Raw genomic sequence first — 11,988 nt, forward strand, 5'->3', positions numbered from 1 at the left:
TGTCAGTATATTAAAAACAACTTTGTTATTGACTTTTTGAGGCATTAGAGGATTTGTGTAAAAGTGCAGTAATATATCAATAATGTGTTTAGCAAAACAGTCTATACACAATTCACTTGGTATTTATTGAAGCCTGGCCACAATTTATTTAACACATTTGTCTTCATAATTTAAACAAGCTGCTGTAAGGGGAAAACCACCTGTTGGCCAAAATATCAGAAAACCAATCGGTATGGCGAAGGGTCCTTGTGCTCGCTTTGCTCCTGTGCTCGCTGATGACGTTTTAACGTTACGTAATTTAAGTAATTTTATCTGACTCCTAAAGATAAAATCTTGTTATTTGTAATATGAATCAAATAGATAATTGTGGAATTTGGATAAATGTTTGATCTTTTTTTTTTTTGACTTATTATTATTTTGACTCGTTCAGTTGAATCGCTTACATCAGTCGCTGCAGGTTCTCAATCACAAACTCAACCATGCAACTAGCATACCTGTCAAGTATCCCGTTTTGGCCGGGAAAGTCCCGTATTTTACCCTTCTTTCCCGCCGTCCTCCCGTATTAGTATTTTCCCGTAAATCTCCCGTATTTTAACGAAATTACAAAAATAATAATGCCCGGGCAGAGTAATAAAAATTATTCCCAATCCCAGATCGCTAAAGATCCCAATAGTGTCTGTCTGCGGAGTGCAAGAGAGGGGCGTGCCGTTAAGCGGCGTAACTTTTAGCAGGGGCGGAAATTTAAGTTGTCCAAGTCACACAGAATCCCGCGAGATGTCCGACTTCCGCTAAACTGACACGGCACATCCGATAGCTAGTAATAGTAAGACGATTGTTTATAGCTCTCTTTCAACTTTAGCGTAATGAAAAATAACGTTACTGCCGTAAATGTTTTAAATTGAGGGCACGGAGGAAGCTTCATAAGACTTTCATTACTTTTTTTAAGTAAATGTGCACCTCAGACAGTTTAATATGTATTAAACCAAGATGAAATTCATTTGCAAACTTGCAAACTTAATTCTTTTTAAGTTTTAAGAGGAATCTACAGAGCTCACGTGGTTTTATAAGAAATGGCTAACAGGTAACATCTGGTGATATTGTGAAGGTTTATAAAAATAACTATTCACAACAGGTAACATTGTAAAGGTGTATACAATAACCATTCACAACAGGTAACATTGTAAAGGTGTATAAAAATAACTATTCACAACAGGTAACATCTGGTGACATTGTAATGGTTTATAAAAATAACTTTTCACAACAGGTAACATCTGGTGACATTGTAAAGGTTTATAAAATAATTATTCACAACAGGTAACATCTGGTGACATTGTAAAGGTTTATAAAAATATCCTTTTAGCAAGATCACCCTGCAATAAATTATAACACAGCATTATGAGAGGCATCAGGAGCTGATCCCAAGTGTATAGCTGGAAGCTGTTGATGTATGTACAGTATTGGTAAAGTGCACATGAATGCATTTTATAATAATAATGCATCCAATGTCAACCCTGTGTAGAGCTGAGAAATGTGGTTGTTTCTCAGCAGCAGTAATGTCCAATGGTGCCAGCTTAACACATTGGTGCAGTTTCCCAGACAGGGCTTAGTCAGGGGTGCCCAAACTCAGTCCTGGAGGGCCGGTGTCGTGCAGAGTTTAGCTCTTACTTGCATCAGAGCACCTGCCAGTAAGTTTCTAGTATGCTTAGTAGGACATTAATTGGCTGCTTCAGGTGTGTTTGATTAGGGTTAGAGCTAAACTTTGCAGGACAGTTTGGAAACCCTTTGTTTAGATCAGGGGTGACCAACCCTGTTCCTGGAGATCTACCCTCCTGCATATTTTAGTTCTAACACAGCTTTAACAAACACACCTGACTATAATTTTAAGGTTGCCCTGAAATGCTTGATCGGCAGGTTCAGGTGTTCAGGTTTGATTGGGGTTGGAGCTGAACTCTGCAGGACAGTAGATCTCAAGACACAGGTTTGGTCACCAATGGTTTAGATTAAACCAGGACTGGGCACTTATATTAGGACATTTTAGTTTTTACAAACAAACCTTACAAAAACAAGACTGGTGTGCATCTTGAAACAAAACAATGGCACTGATATGTTGAGATGTGTCAGTACAAGGTGTTTTCTTAATTACAGTAGCTCAAACATGCATTTTAGCCCGGGAACAGTATAAGCCCTGTCTGGAAAACCGCCACATTGTTTTACCATAACAGATATGGGTTGTTTAAGGTTGAGTTGTGATTTTGAAGTGTAGACAGATGGATCATCCTATTGTATTTCTGCATCACAGTTAAGGTGCATGTGGATGGTATCACCCTCACAAGTTGTCCACTGCATCACTTCACATCAATGCAGCTGTGAAAATAATAACTATAAACATATTTTACATTTGTACTTAAAATAAGCTTACATTATGAGAATATACAATGGCACCCATACTTAAACAGAATAGGGTGAGAGAGATACATTAAAAACGAGACAGTAGTACACACATCCTTTAACTCCAGTGTTATTATGACGTTTAATAGGTCATTAATTAATTAACTGTCATTTGAAATGTCGACAACTTACAGGAATAACTGTAAGATTCTAATGTATTAATATCTAACGTTACTATCGTAAACAGGAAAATATATAGGTGAGCAATGAAACTCATGCAAGATTTGTTGCATTTTGTTAACTACTCGTTACTGATCATAAGTGTAATCATAGAACGGACTTCACAAATCTAACATTAGGCTAACAACACATAGCTAACATTAGCGAGCTTACCTGAAACGGTCGACCTTAATTCAGCCCCTGGCGTGACTTCTTAACATGTGTCGTAGCCGAACCATTTCTCGGGAAAAGGATGTTCGTCAGTCGGCTTCCCGTCCATTAAAATTGGTACGAACAAACATGAGGGCGCTTGGATGAGCAACTTTAATAACGCCTTTAGCCGCCGTATCTCTATGCGGGCAGAAGAGAACACAGAATGACAACATCTCGTCCTGACGTCTCGCGTGGTTCTGTGTAACTTGGACAGCTTAAAGTTACGCCCCCTGCTAAAAGTAACGCCCCTTAACGGCACGCCCCTCTCTTGCGGTCCGCAGACAGACCCATCTCAAAGATCCACCGATTCCGCTAATCCACTTCGTGTTTTCCCGCTCGCTCCACAGCATCTCTGTGTGTCCACTCTCTGCCTGGAGAGCGAAGACGACAGTTTCTGTCTTAAGTTTGTTGCATTAACAGGTTAATTTTTTACATTATATCAGTTGTTAAACCGCAGATTTACTAATTTGGAAGTTTGCTGTCGGTGTTCTAAAAGTGCTAACAACGTAGCAAGCAAACAGCAACAAAATATCCACATTCTTAGTATTATCGTTACAATGTTTGTCTAATGAATTAAATGTTCCCGGTCAGATCTAAGTTAATATAAACATTACATTTGCTGTTGTTGGCACACTTTGTAGACAAAAAAATACAAAAAAACATCAATGCCTTCACAAAATAAAGACAGAGAACGGAAAGGGAGGCTGGTAAAGGCAGTTCAACATTGCAAACATTGATTCAAAGCTCCATCAAGCCAGCAGGTAAATCATATTGAATATCTATTGTCACTTTAATTCTTGTTATTATATTCTCCCATTATAATCAATTATAATCACTTGTCTAAGTTGATGCTAGTAATATAGTAACACATCATTTATTTATAATACTTTATTAAAACCATACTAATAGTACCACCCCCCGTAGTGCCCTTTTTGGTTTGGGCCACTGCCCCATCTAGCATTTTCTAAATAACTGTTCTCATTACAAAGAAAAGTGAATGGTTTATAAATAATTTTGGCATTAAGGTATAATGCAAAAGAAGTTAAAATAAGGCTTTTCAACCTAAGGCCAGTGGGTTTTGTACAGATGTAAATTTGTGTGTATAGTATGTATGAGTGTGACTTCTGAAATGTAGTTTTCACAGAGCTGTGTGTTTCACTAGTTTTCTTGCTAATTAATTAGTTTGTTTAGTTAATTTTAACACAATTATCAGCACTAAGGTTTAAAAAATATTATCCGGCCCTCACCAGTCTTAAAATGTAAGGAATACTGGAGCTTGTTTGGGTTGGTGGGACTGTTCGCGGTGGGCGCCGGAAAATTTCCTTTATTTTTAAATCCAAAACTTGACAGGTATGAACTAGTTAAGAGTTAAAAGGTTCGTCAATTATAATTAATGGCAGTCGATACATCAAGATTTAACCCTGGTAGGTAGAGTTAACTGTTTCATCAGACCAAATAATTAAGGACTTTCGATGCGCCAATGCTTAACCTCTATTGATTTAAGAGTAAGTGATTCATCAGATCAAATAAATAAAATGAAAAGGCAGATGATACGCCTACTTAATTCTGGTCGTAGATTTGCGGTAACAAAGGATACAACAAAGTCAATAATTAAAGGTAAGTCAGAATGAAGTCAAACATCAAATTATATTAGCCATGTAAGGAGATCATAATTCAAAAGCCAATTAACAATCCAACTCAAATACGAAGCATAAATCAATAAACAGATGTAATCATACGAAAGCATTGCATACCTGTCAAAAGGACGATACTCTGAAACAGTGTAGGAGATCTGGCTACAGATTCCGGATGTAAATAAAAATACATGATGCTGTGCCCAAGACACAACGTCATGAGGTTCATTTCTAAATATAGAAGATCTCCTGAACCCTTAGCAAACTTTCCTTAAATATCCAGAGGGAACAAAGCATTTTAATAATGATATGAATTTGGTGGTGATTGGGTCTTGTGAACTCAGGGGCTGTACGTCATGGGTGATTGGTTTACATGTCTATGGTGGGAGGTGTCTCTCAACATTGAGTGAACTTTGCTTAATTTATTGTTACACTTTATCATTGAATTCTGTTGTTATAGGAGTGATACTATTGCACCACTTGTACTGAAACGTTTCAAATGATATCAAACATAAGAACTTAAACCCTTATGCATATGAAACATAACACTCCATACAGTTTATAAGTGAGATTTGAGTTGCTCTAAGAGAATGAGAAGAGAGGGAAATAAGAAACAGATTTGTGTAATCTTAGTGAGTTGTGACTCTTCTGTCTCCACACAGTGGTAGATGTGACTCTTTAGAAAGATTTCAGATGTTGATTCAACAGGACTTTGAGAATGTTTTTAGAAAATGGTTCCCTCTGGATTCAGCCATTTGAAGGCTGTTTACAGCTACCTTTAGTTAGGATTTGACATCATCCTTACAGTGCTATCAATATAATGATCATGGCTTTGATTGAAGGAAATTCTTGAACTGAAGATAAATACTGTGGTATACAATGAAGGTATGGTGATGAAGGCTCTTCTATAATTTATGTTGCTGTCTTGCCCCCTTTTGACAATCTACTAACATCCGACCTATGACACTTTGACCCGGATTCACAAAAACAAGGCTTCAGCAAACTCCAGACTAAAATACATGTTTGTGCTGTCTTAACTGAAAACAACTCACACTGACTGATCTTAAAATATTTCAGTGCCATTGTTTTGTGTCATACTGCTGCACTACTTTTTTTTTGAGACACATTTAAACTAAAAGCTTTAATGTCATCATTTAACTAAAGCTTAATCTCTGTCTGTAAAACCATGTCTTTTTAAATATTATAGGGAACCTATGTTTGTTTTAATGTATTCCTTTTAAAATTTGTATAATCAATTATCTGTTGATTAAAGGTATATTTACTTTTTTCTATTTCATATGTGAATTGTATGTGTAAATATCTCACCACTTGAGGACAAACACTCGTACTGGCTTGGATGCTAATCTGTTATTCTCTTAAAGAATTAATAAACCCCAAAAATGTATTCTTAAATCAAGGCAGAGCATTTTTACACTGTTATTCAGATTGTGACTTTCTGTGTGAGACTGACATCTAGTGGACTTGTTTATTACATGACTGACATTTTGCACACGTTTCATAAACTCAACCAGGAAATTCTTGAGTTCAAGGAAACTGAAACTGTTGGGCTGTTGTTTGTTTCGTCTTCTTTCTGTGAGTACATACAGTAAAATGGCAGAAGCCAGTATTTCAGTGGTTCAGGATCAGTTCATCTGTTCAATCTGTCTGGATCTACTGAAGGATCCAGTGACCATTCCCTGTGGACACAGTTACTGTATGAGCTGTATTACAGACTGCTGGGATCAGAAGAGAGACTACAGCTGCCCTCAGTGCAGACAGACCTTCACTACAAGACCTGTTTTAAATAAAAATGTGGTGATTACCGAGATGGTGGAGATACTGAAGAAGACAAAACTACAAGCTGCTCGTCCTGATCACTGTTATGTTGAAGCTGGAGATGTGGAGTGTGACGTCTGTACTGAGAGAAAACACAAAGCTGTCAAGTCCTGTCTGGTGTGTCTGAACTCTTACTGTCAAAATCATTTTAAACTTCATGAAGAACTTCACTCAGGAAAGAGACACAAAGTGACAGACGCCACTGGACGACTTCAGCAGATGATCTGCCCTCAACATGAGAAACCTTTAGAGATTTACTGTAAAACTGATCAGCTCTGTATATGTTATCTGTGTATGGTGGGGAAGCACAAAAATCACAACACTATACCAGCTAAAGAAGAGAGGACCGAGAAACAGGTAAGAGATGAAAACACTGAGTGATGTGTGAATGTGATCAGATTTTATTGGTAAAAAAATCACCTTTAATGTACATTTTATCTGTTTAATCATTATTCCTGAATCCAACAGAAAGAACTGAAGGAGACACAGAGAAAATACCAGCAGAGAATCCAGGAGAGTCAGAAGAAGCTTCAGGAGCTGAGAGATGCTGTGGAGACTCATAAGGTGAGTTTTGATCAGAAGAACAACTGCTGTCTGCTGTTTCAGATCTGTTTCAGACTCAGTTAGGACTCTCATCCAATCAGTCAGTGAGGAGTTCAGTGCTGGATGACTTTAACTGAAGTCCACTGTGGGTAACAGACTGTGTGATGTACCAGTAAGAGCTGAGTGAATGCTGCTGATTCTAATGCTCCTCTCTCTGTGTGTCCTAACAGCGCTCTGCACAGACAGCAGTGGACGACACTGAGAGGATCTTTACTCAACTGATCCAAACCATTGAGAGAAGACGATCTGAGGTGACACAACTGATCAGAGATCAGGAAAAGACTGCAGTGAGTGAAGCTGAAGGACTCTTGAAGCGACTGGAGCAGGAGATTGATGATCTGAGGAGGAGAGACGCTGAGCTGGAGCAGCTTTCACACACAGATGATCACATCCATTTCCTCCAGGTAACAGAGATCTGAAAAACACAACAGTGATCTTTCGGAAGTGAAGAGCATGTTTTACTGAGATTATATTTTCTATGAAATGTTTCAGTGTCATCAGTTTATGTTTGTGTTGTTTGTCTTTGTGTTTGTGTAGAGTTTTCAGTCTCTCTCTGTTCCTCCTGGATCTTCAGACTCACTCAGCATCACTGTCAGCTCTCTCATCTCTTTTGATGATGTAGGAAAATCTGTGTCTCATCTGAGAGAGAAACTGAAGGATTTCTGTAGAGAAGAGATAGAAAATATATTTGATAAAAGTAAAGCACCTGAACCTGAGACCAGGGAGCAGTTCCTAAAATGTGAGTCTCAACAAACAAATAAACACATTGATGCTGATAAAGACATGAACAGTGATGATCTGCATTTCAGTCATTTTAAACTCCTCTATAATGATACTCATGAATCAAACTGAATGTGCAGAATAAACAGAAAATAAATAACTGTGCTCGCCCACAATGAAACATAACTATGAGATTCAACAGCAGTTTCTTATTTGATGTGGCATTCAAATTTCATAAACCATTACGTTTTTCTATAAACAAAGATTTTTGACACTTAAATTAAATGATAACAAAATATAAGTGTACAACTACAGAACAGAGGGACTTTAACAATGTTCACACATTTACAAACCTTTTACACACACAGGATTATGATGAATATAACAGTAAAACAATCAGATTAGATTCTGTCTATACTGTAAAAGATCTCTGTTCACTTCTTAACACATTGACAGTCCTTAAAAACTAAAATAAATAAGATTTGAAGTTTTATTTTAATTATTGAAATGTATAATTTTACATTTAAATGATGTTTTTAATTTGTCTCCATCAGATTATCATCACTTCACTGCAGATCCAAACACAGCACATAAACGTCTCTGTCTGTCTGAGGGGAACAGAGTGATTACTAACACTGACACAGAGCAGCCGTATCCTCATCATCCAGACAGATTTGATGTTTATTTTCAGGTGTTGTGTAGTGAGAGTTTGAGTGGACGCTGTTACTGGGAGGTTGAGTGGAGTGGAAATGTGCGCATATCAGTGTCATATAAGAGCATCAACAGGAAGGGAGGGGGTAATGAGTGTTTGTTTGGACGTAATGATCAGTCCTGGAGTTTGCGCTGCTGTGGCTCCAGTTGTTTATTCAGGCACAATAACATTGAGACTAAACTCCCAGTAGTGTTCAGATCTTCTAGAATAGGAGTTTATGTGGATCACAGTTCAGGATCTCTGTCCTTCTACAGCGTCTCTGACACAATGACCCTCATCCACAGAGTCAACACCACATTCACTAAACCTCTCTATCCTGGGTTTTATGTTTATCTTGGATCAGTAAAACTGTGTGATCTAACAATATAGATGATACAGAGAGTCTACAAATGATTTTGTCATATTAAAAGTCTGAACATGATGAATCAACAACAAAGAAATAATAAGTCTTTACTTTACTAATCAGCAATTTTAAATAACTGATTGTAATGTTATATTTTAATAATTGTATTTTGTCTTGTCAAACAGAGGTAGCTGTACAGTAGTTATTCACAGTTAATATTATTAATCTACAGCCGTGTATTATTTTATGTGCACAAACCACTATGAAATAAAATGTTATACAAGCCACTAAAATGTATGAGTCTGAATTTAATTTAATTTAATTAATCTTAATTTACTTTAAGACAAACATTTAATACATTTAATTTGAGATTACTTTAATCCAAAATGCACAATGGTGAATATACAACGGTGCATTTATACTAAACATTTCTAACAATATGTTTAAAGACCATCACTAAAGTTAATTAATGTCTGAATTGCACATTACTTAAATAAAATGTCTCGGTACAATAAAACCATTAAAACATTTTGCATTATTTTTATGCATTACTTGTATTACAGTAATGTAAACCACAATAATGACGATACTGTTACTTTATATAAAAAAACTTTCAGATGGGTGCAGAAATCATAAAACACCCAAATCCATCCTTAGACCACACTGTCAGATGAAATGGTCTCTAGCTGGGGCAGTACACGTTCATAAAGTACACCTTTGCACCTAAAGAGTTCATATTAGTACCTTAGAGGTACATATTGGGTATCAAGAGTGCCTGTTGTAACAGGTGTATACGGTACATATCTATACCCAATTAAATCATTTTTTACCATTTTGTTTTCTGACAGTGCAGGCTTTATGACCTGATGAACTTTTATTTGGCTGTGTGGTAACTTCTATCATCTGTTTGTTCATTATGAAATACCACTGGTTCTTTTCTCATATCTATTGTTGCTTCATTGACACCCTGTTTGAAGAAACTTCCATAAAGTTTCAATCTGTGCAGCCTGAGAAACCAACAATGAAACGATTTTAAAAACTTTAAGTCAAGCATCAGTCATGTCAGTAAAATTAAATCTAGCTTAACACTTTTCCTCTCTTCTCTCCTGTGCTACAGAGTTTCATTTGACTTCACAAAGACAACAGAGTTCCCACCCTGAGCAAGAAAACCAAAATCTCCTTCTTTGAGTCGAAATTTTACCCTGACATTGAAAGGAAAACAAGAAATATTAAGAAACAAATCATAATTAGAGACAGTCTGTGTGTTTTAGTTCGGGGAAATAAATGCCCCTTTTATAAATTATTTTACTTTTAGATTCTTATATCTATTATAAATTATGAAGAAATTATAAATAACACAATACACTTTTTGAGACATTTTTTTAAGGAGCTACCTTGCAGTATAATTTAAATACTGTGACATACAATGAAGGAATGGTGATGAAGGCTTTTCAAGCTAAATATAAAATATAATTTATGTTGCCCCCTTTTGACAAACTACATACCTCCCCCCTACTGTATAACACTTTGGCACTGTTTGACATACACAAGGCTTCCGCAAACTCCAGACTACAATGTATGTTTGTGCTGAAAACATAAAATATTTAAATTAAAATATATCTTAAAATATTTCAGTGCCATTGTTTTGTGTCATACTGCACATCAGTAGACTACTGTTTTTTTCTGAGACACATTTAATTTATTTCCTTAAAGCTTACTCCTAACTTAATCTAAAGCCTGCCTGTGCAAAACCAGACCATTGTCATATTAATGTTTATTGGAGCCTATGTTACTTTTTGTCTTAATGCATTAATTTTAATATTTGTAAAGCAATAAGCCCCAAGAAGCAGTGGGCTTCGCATCGTGCCTAACAACGCCCCTTAGCTGTTATAAAATGCACTGTAACATGAGTGCTTCGCGGGGATTATTGCTTTTATAAAACGGTTTCTTCATATGCATAGCAGGATTTCATAAAATAAAACACAAATAGGCTGTAATTATATTAGTACAAATATTACTCTTCCGTCAAACCATGTAGTTCCTGAGAATCAAACGTGTCTGCAATTAGGCTATCTGTAGTCCACTAGAGGACAAGAAATAGCGTTACTTACAAACACTCACACCGGTTTGGCTGATGAATCAATTTACTAAATTTAGTGACACACATCAGAGGAATTTAATCTTTTATTTTCTTAAGGAATTATTTCACACCAAACTGAAAAATCTATCATGTCTTTCTGTGTAAAATTCCAATGAGATGATTTAGGTAGTTGGAAGCTTCTGGAGCTTATATGAACTTAATTAGTGGACTCTTCAATTATGTGAGTTTGGTAGTGTCTATTATCCCCTGATGCTTTGTTCTTGATGCTTTCTGTGCTTTAGCTGTGTATAATGTAAATTATCTTAACCTGACATGCACTGCTGCAGGCTCCACACTTTACCAACCCAGAAGTCCTTGCGAAAGAGCAATCAGACAACGGACAAAACAAAATCAATGCGTTTCAGGAAGAGAGGGATATCTGGAGCTACAAAAATGTAAGGTATGGAAAATTATGTTTTTAACCATAAACCAGGCAAACACATTGTATTATACCAAATACACAAAATAATGTTTTTTTTTTTTTTTCAATAAAATAGTTGCACTTTAAACAGCCATAGCCACAGCTGTTTACCACATCCAATAGGTGCTGGCATTGGTGAGAAAAATGTTGAAAGGAATATTGCTTCAGAAAAAGAGTCTTGCACTTTCCATTTATTCATCAAGGCAGAGCATTTTCACACTGTTATTCAGACTGTGACTTTCCGTATGAGACTGCCATCTAGTGGACTTATTTATTATGACTGACACACCTGTTTGATCGAGAAAACGTGTTTTATGGTGAAATACATGGGACAAAAAAAATGGGACAACATTCCTATTCCTAAACATTGTTCCTCCTCCAGCTGTTCCTTATATGTACATTTAACTTTTCCGGCCTCTTATTGCTACCTGTCCCAACTTTTTTTGGAATGTGTAGCTCCCATGAAATCCAAAATGAGCCAATATTTGGCATGACATTTCAAAATGTCTCACTTTCTACATTTGATATGTTATCTATATTCTATTGTAAATAAAATATAAGTTTATGAGATTTGTAAATTATTCCATTCCTTTTTTACTCACAATTTCTACAGGGTCCCAACTTTTTCTGATTTGGGGTTGTAAAAAAGAAACTGAGAAATAGCCTTAAATGATCACTATACAAATGCAAAAACAACAAATCTAATGGTAGCATGGTGGCCTAAGACTTTTGCATAGTACAATTTTTTTGAAAGTAAAA

The 11,988-nt window shown here is 36.3% G+C and overlaps 1 protein-coding gene across 1 annotated transcript; it reads left to right on the forward strand.

The window, feature by feature from the left end:
• The first annotated feature begins 5,165 nt into the window (after nt 1-5,165).
• LOC135744051 (tripartite motif-containing protein 16-like) lies at nt 5,166-9,114 on the forward strand. The gene is made up of 5 exons (XM_065262006.2): nt 5,166-6,647; nt 6,759-6,854; nt 7,064-7,297; nt 7,431-7,632; nt 8,168-9,114. Exons 1-5 carry the CDS (start codon nt 6,066-6,068, stop codon nt 8,692-8,694), a joined length of 1,641 nt encoding a protein of 546 aa, XP_065118078.1. The 5' UTR covers nt 5,166-6,065; the 3' UTR covers nt 8,695-9,114.
• Nucleotides 9,115-11,988: the final 2,874 nt, after the last annotated feature.

This window comes from Paramisgurnus dabryanus, chromosome 6, assembly GCF_030506205.2.
Source record: "Paramisgurnus dabryanus chromosome 6, PD_genome_1.1, whole genome shotgun sequence".
Classification (NCBI taxonomy): Eukaryota; Metazoa; Chordata; class Actinopteri; order Cypriniformes; family Cobitidae; genus Paramisgurnus; species Paramisgurnus dabryanus.

Coding starts and splice junctions, on each gene's coding strand:
- LOC135744051 (XM_065262006.2), top strand. CDS start 6,066: ATGGCAGAAGCCAGTATTTCAGTGGTTCAGGATCAGTTCATCTGTTCA. Junction 6,855..7,063: donor ATGCTGTGGAGACTCATAAG/GTGAGTTTTGAT, acceptor GTGTCCTAACAG/CGCTCTGCACAGACAGCAGT. Junction 7,633..8,167: donor CAGGGAGCAGTTCCTAAAAT/GTGAGTCTCAAC, acceptor TGTCTCCATCAG/ATTATCATCACTTCACTGCA.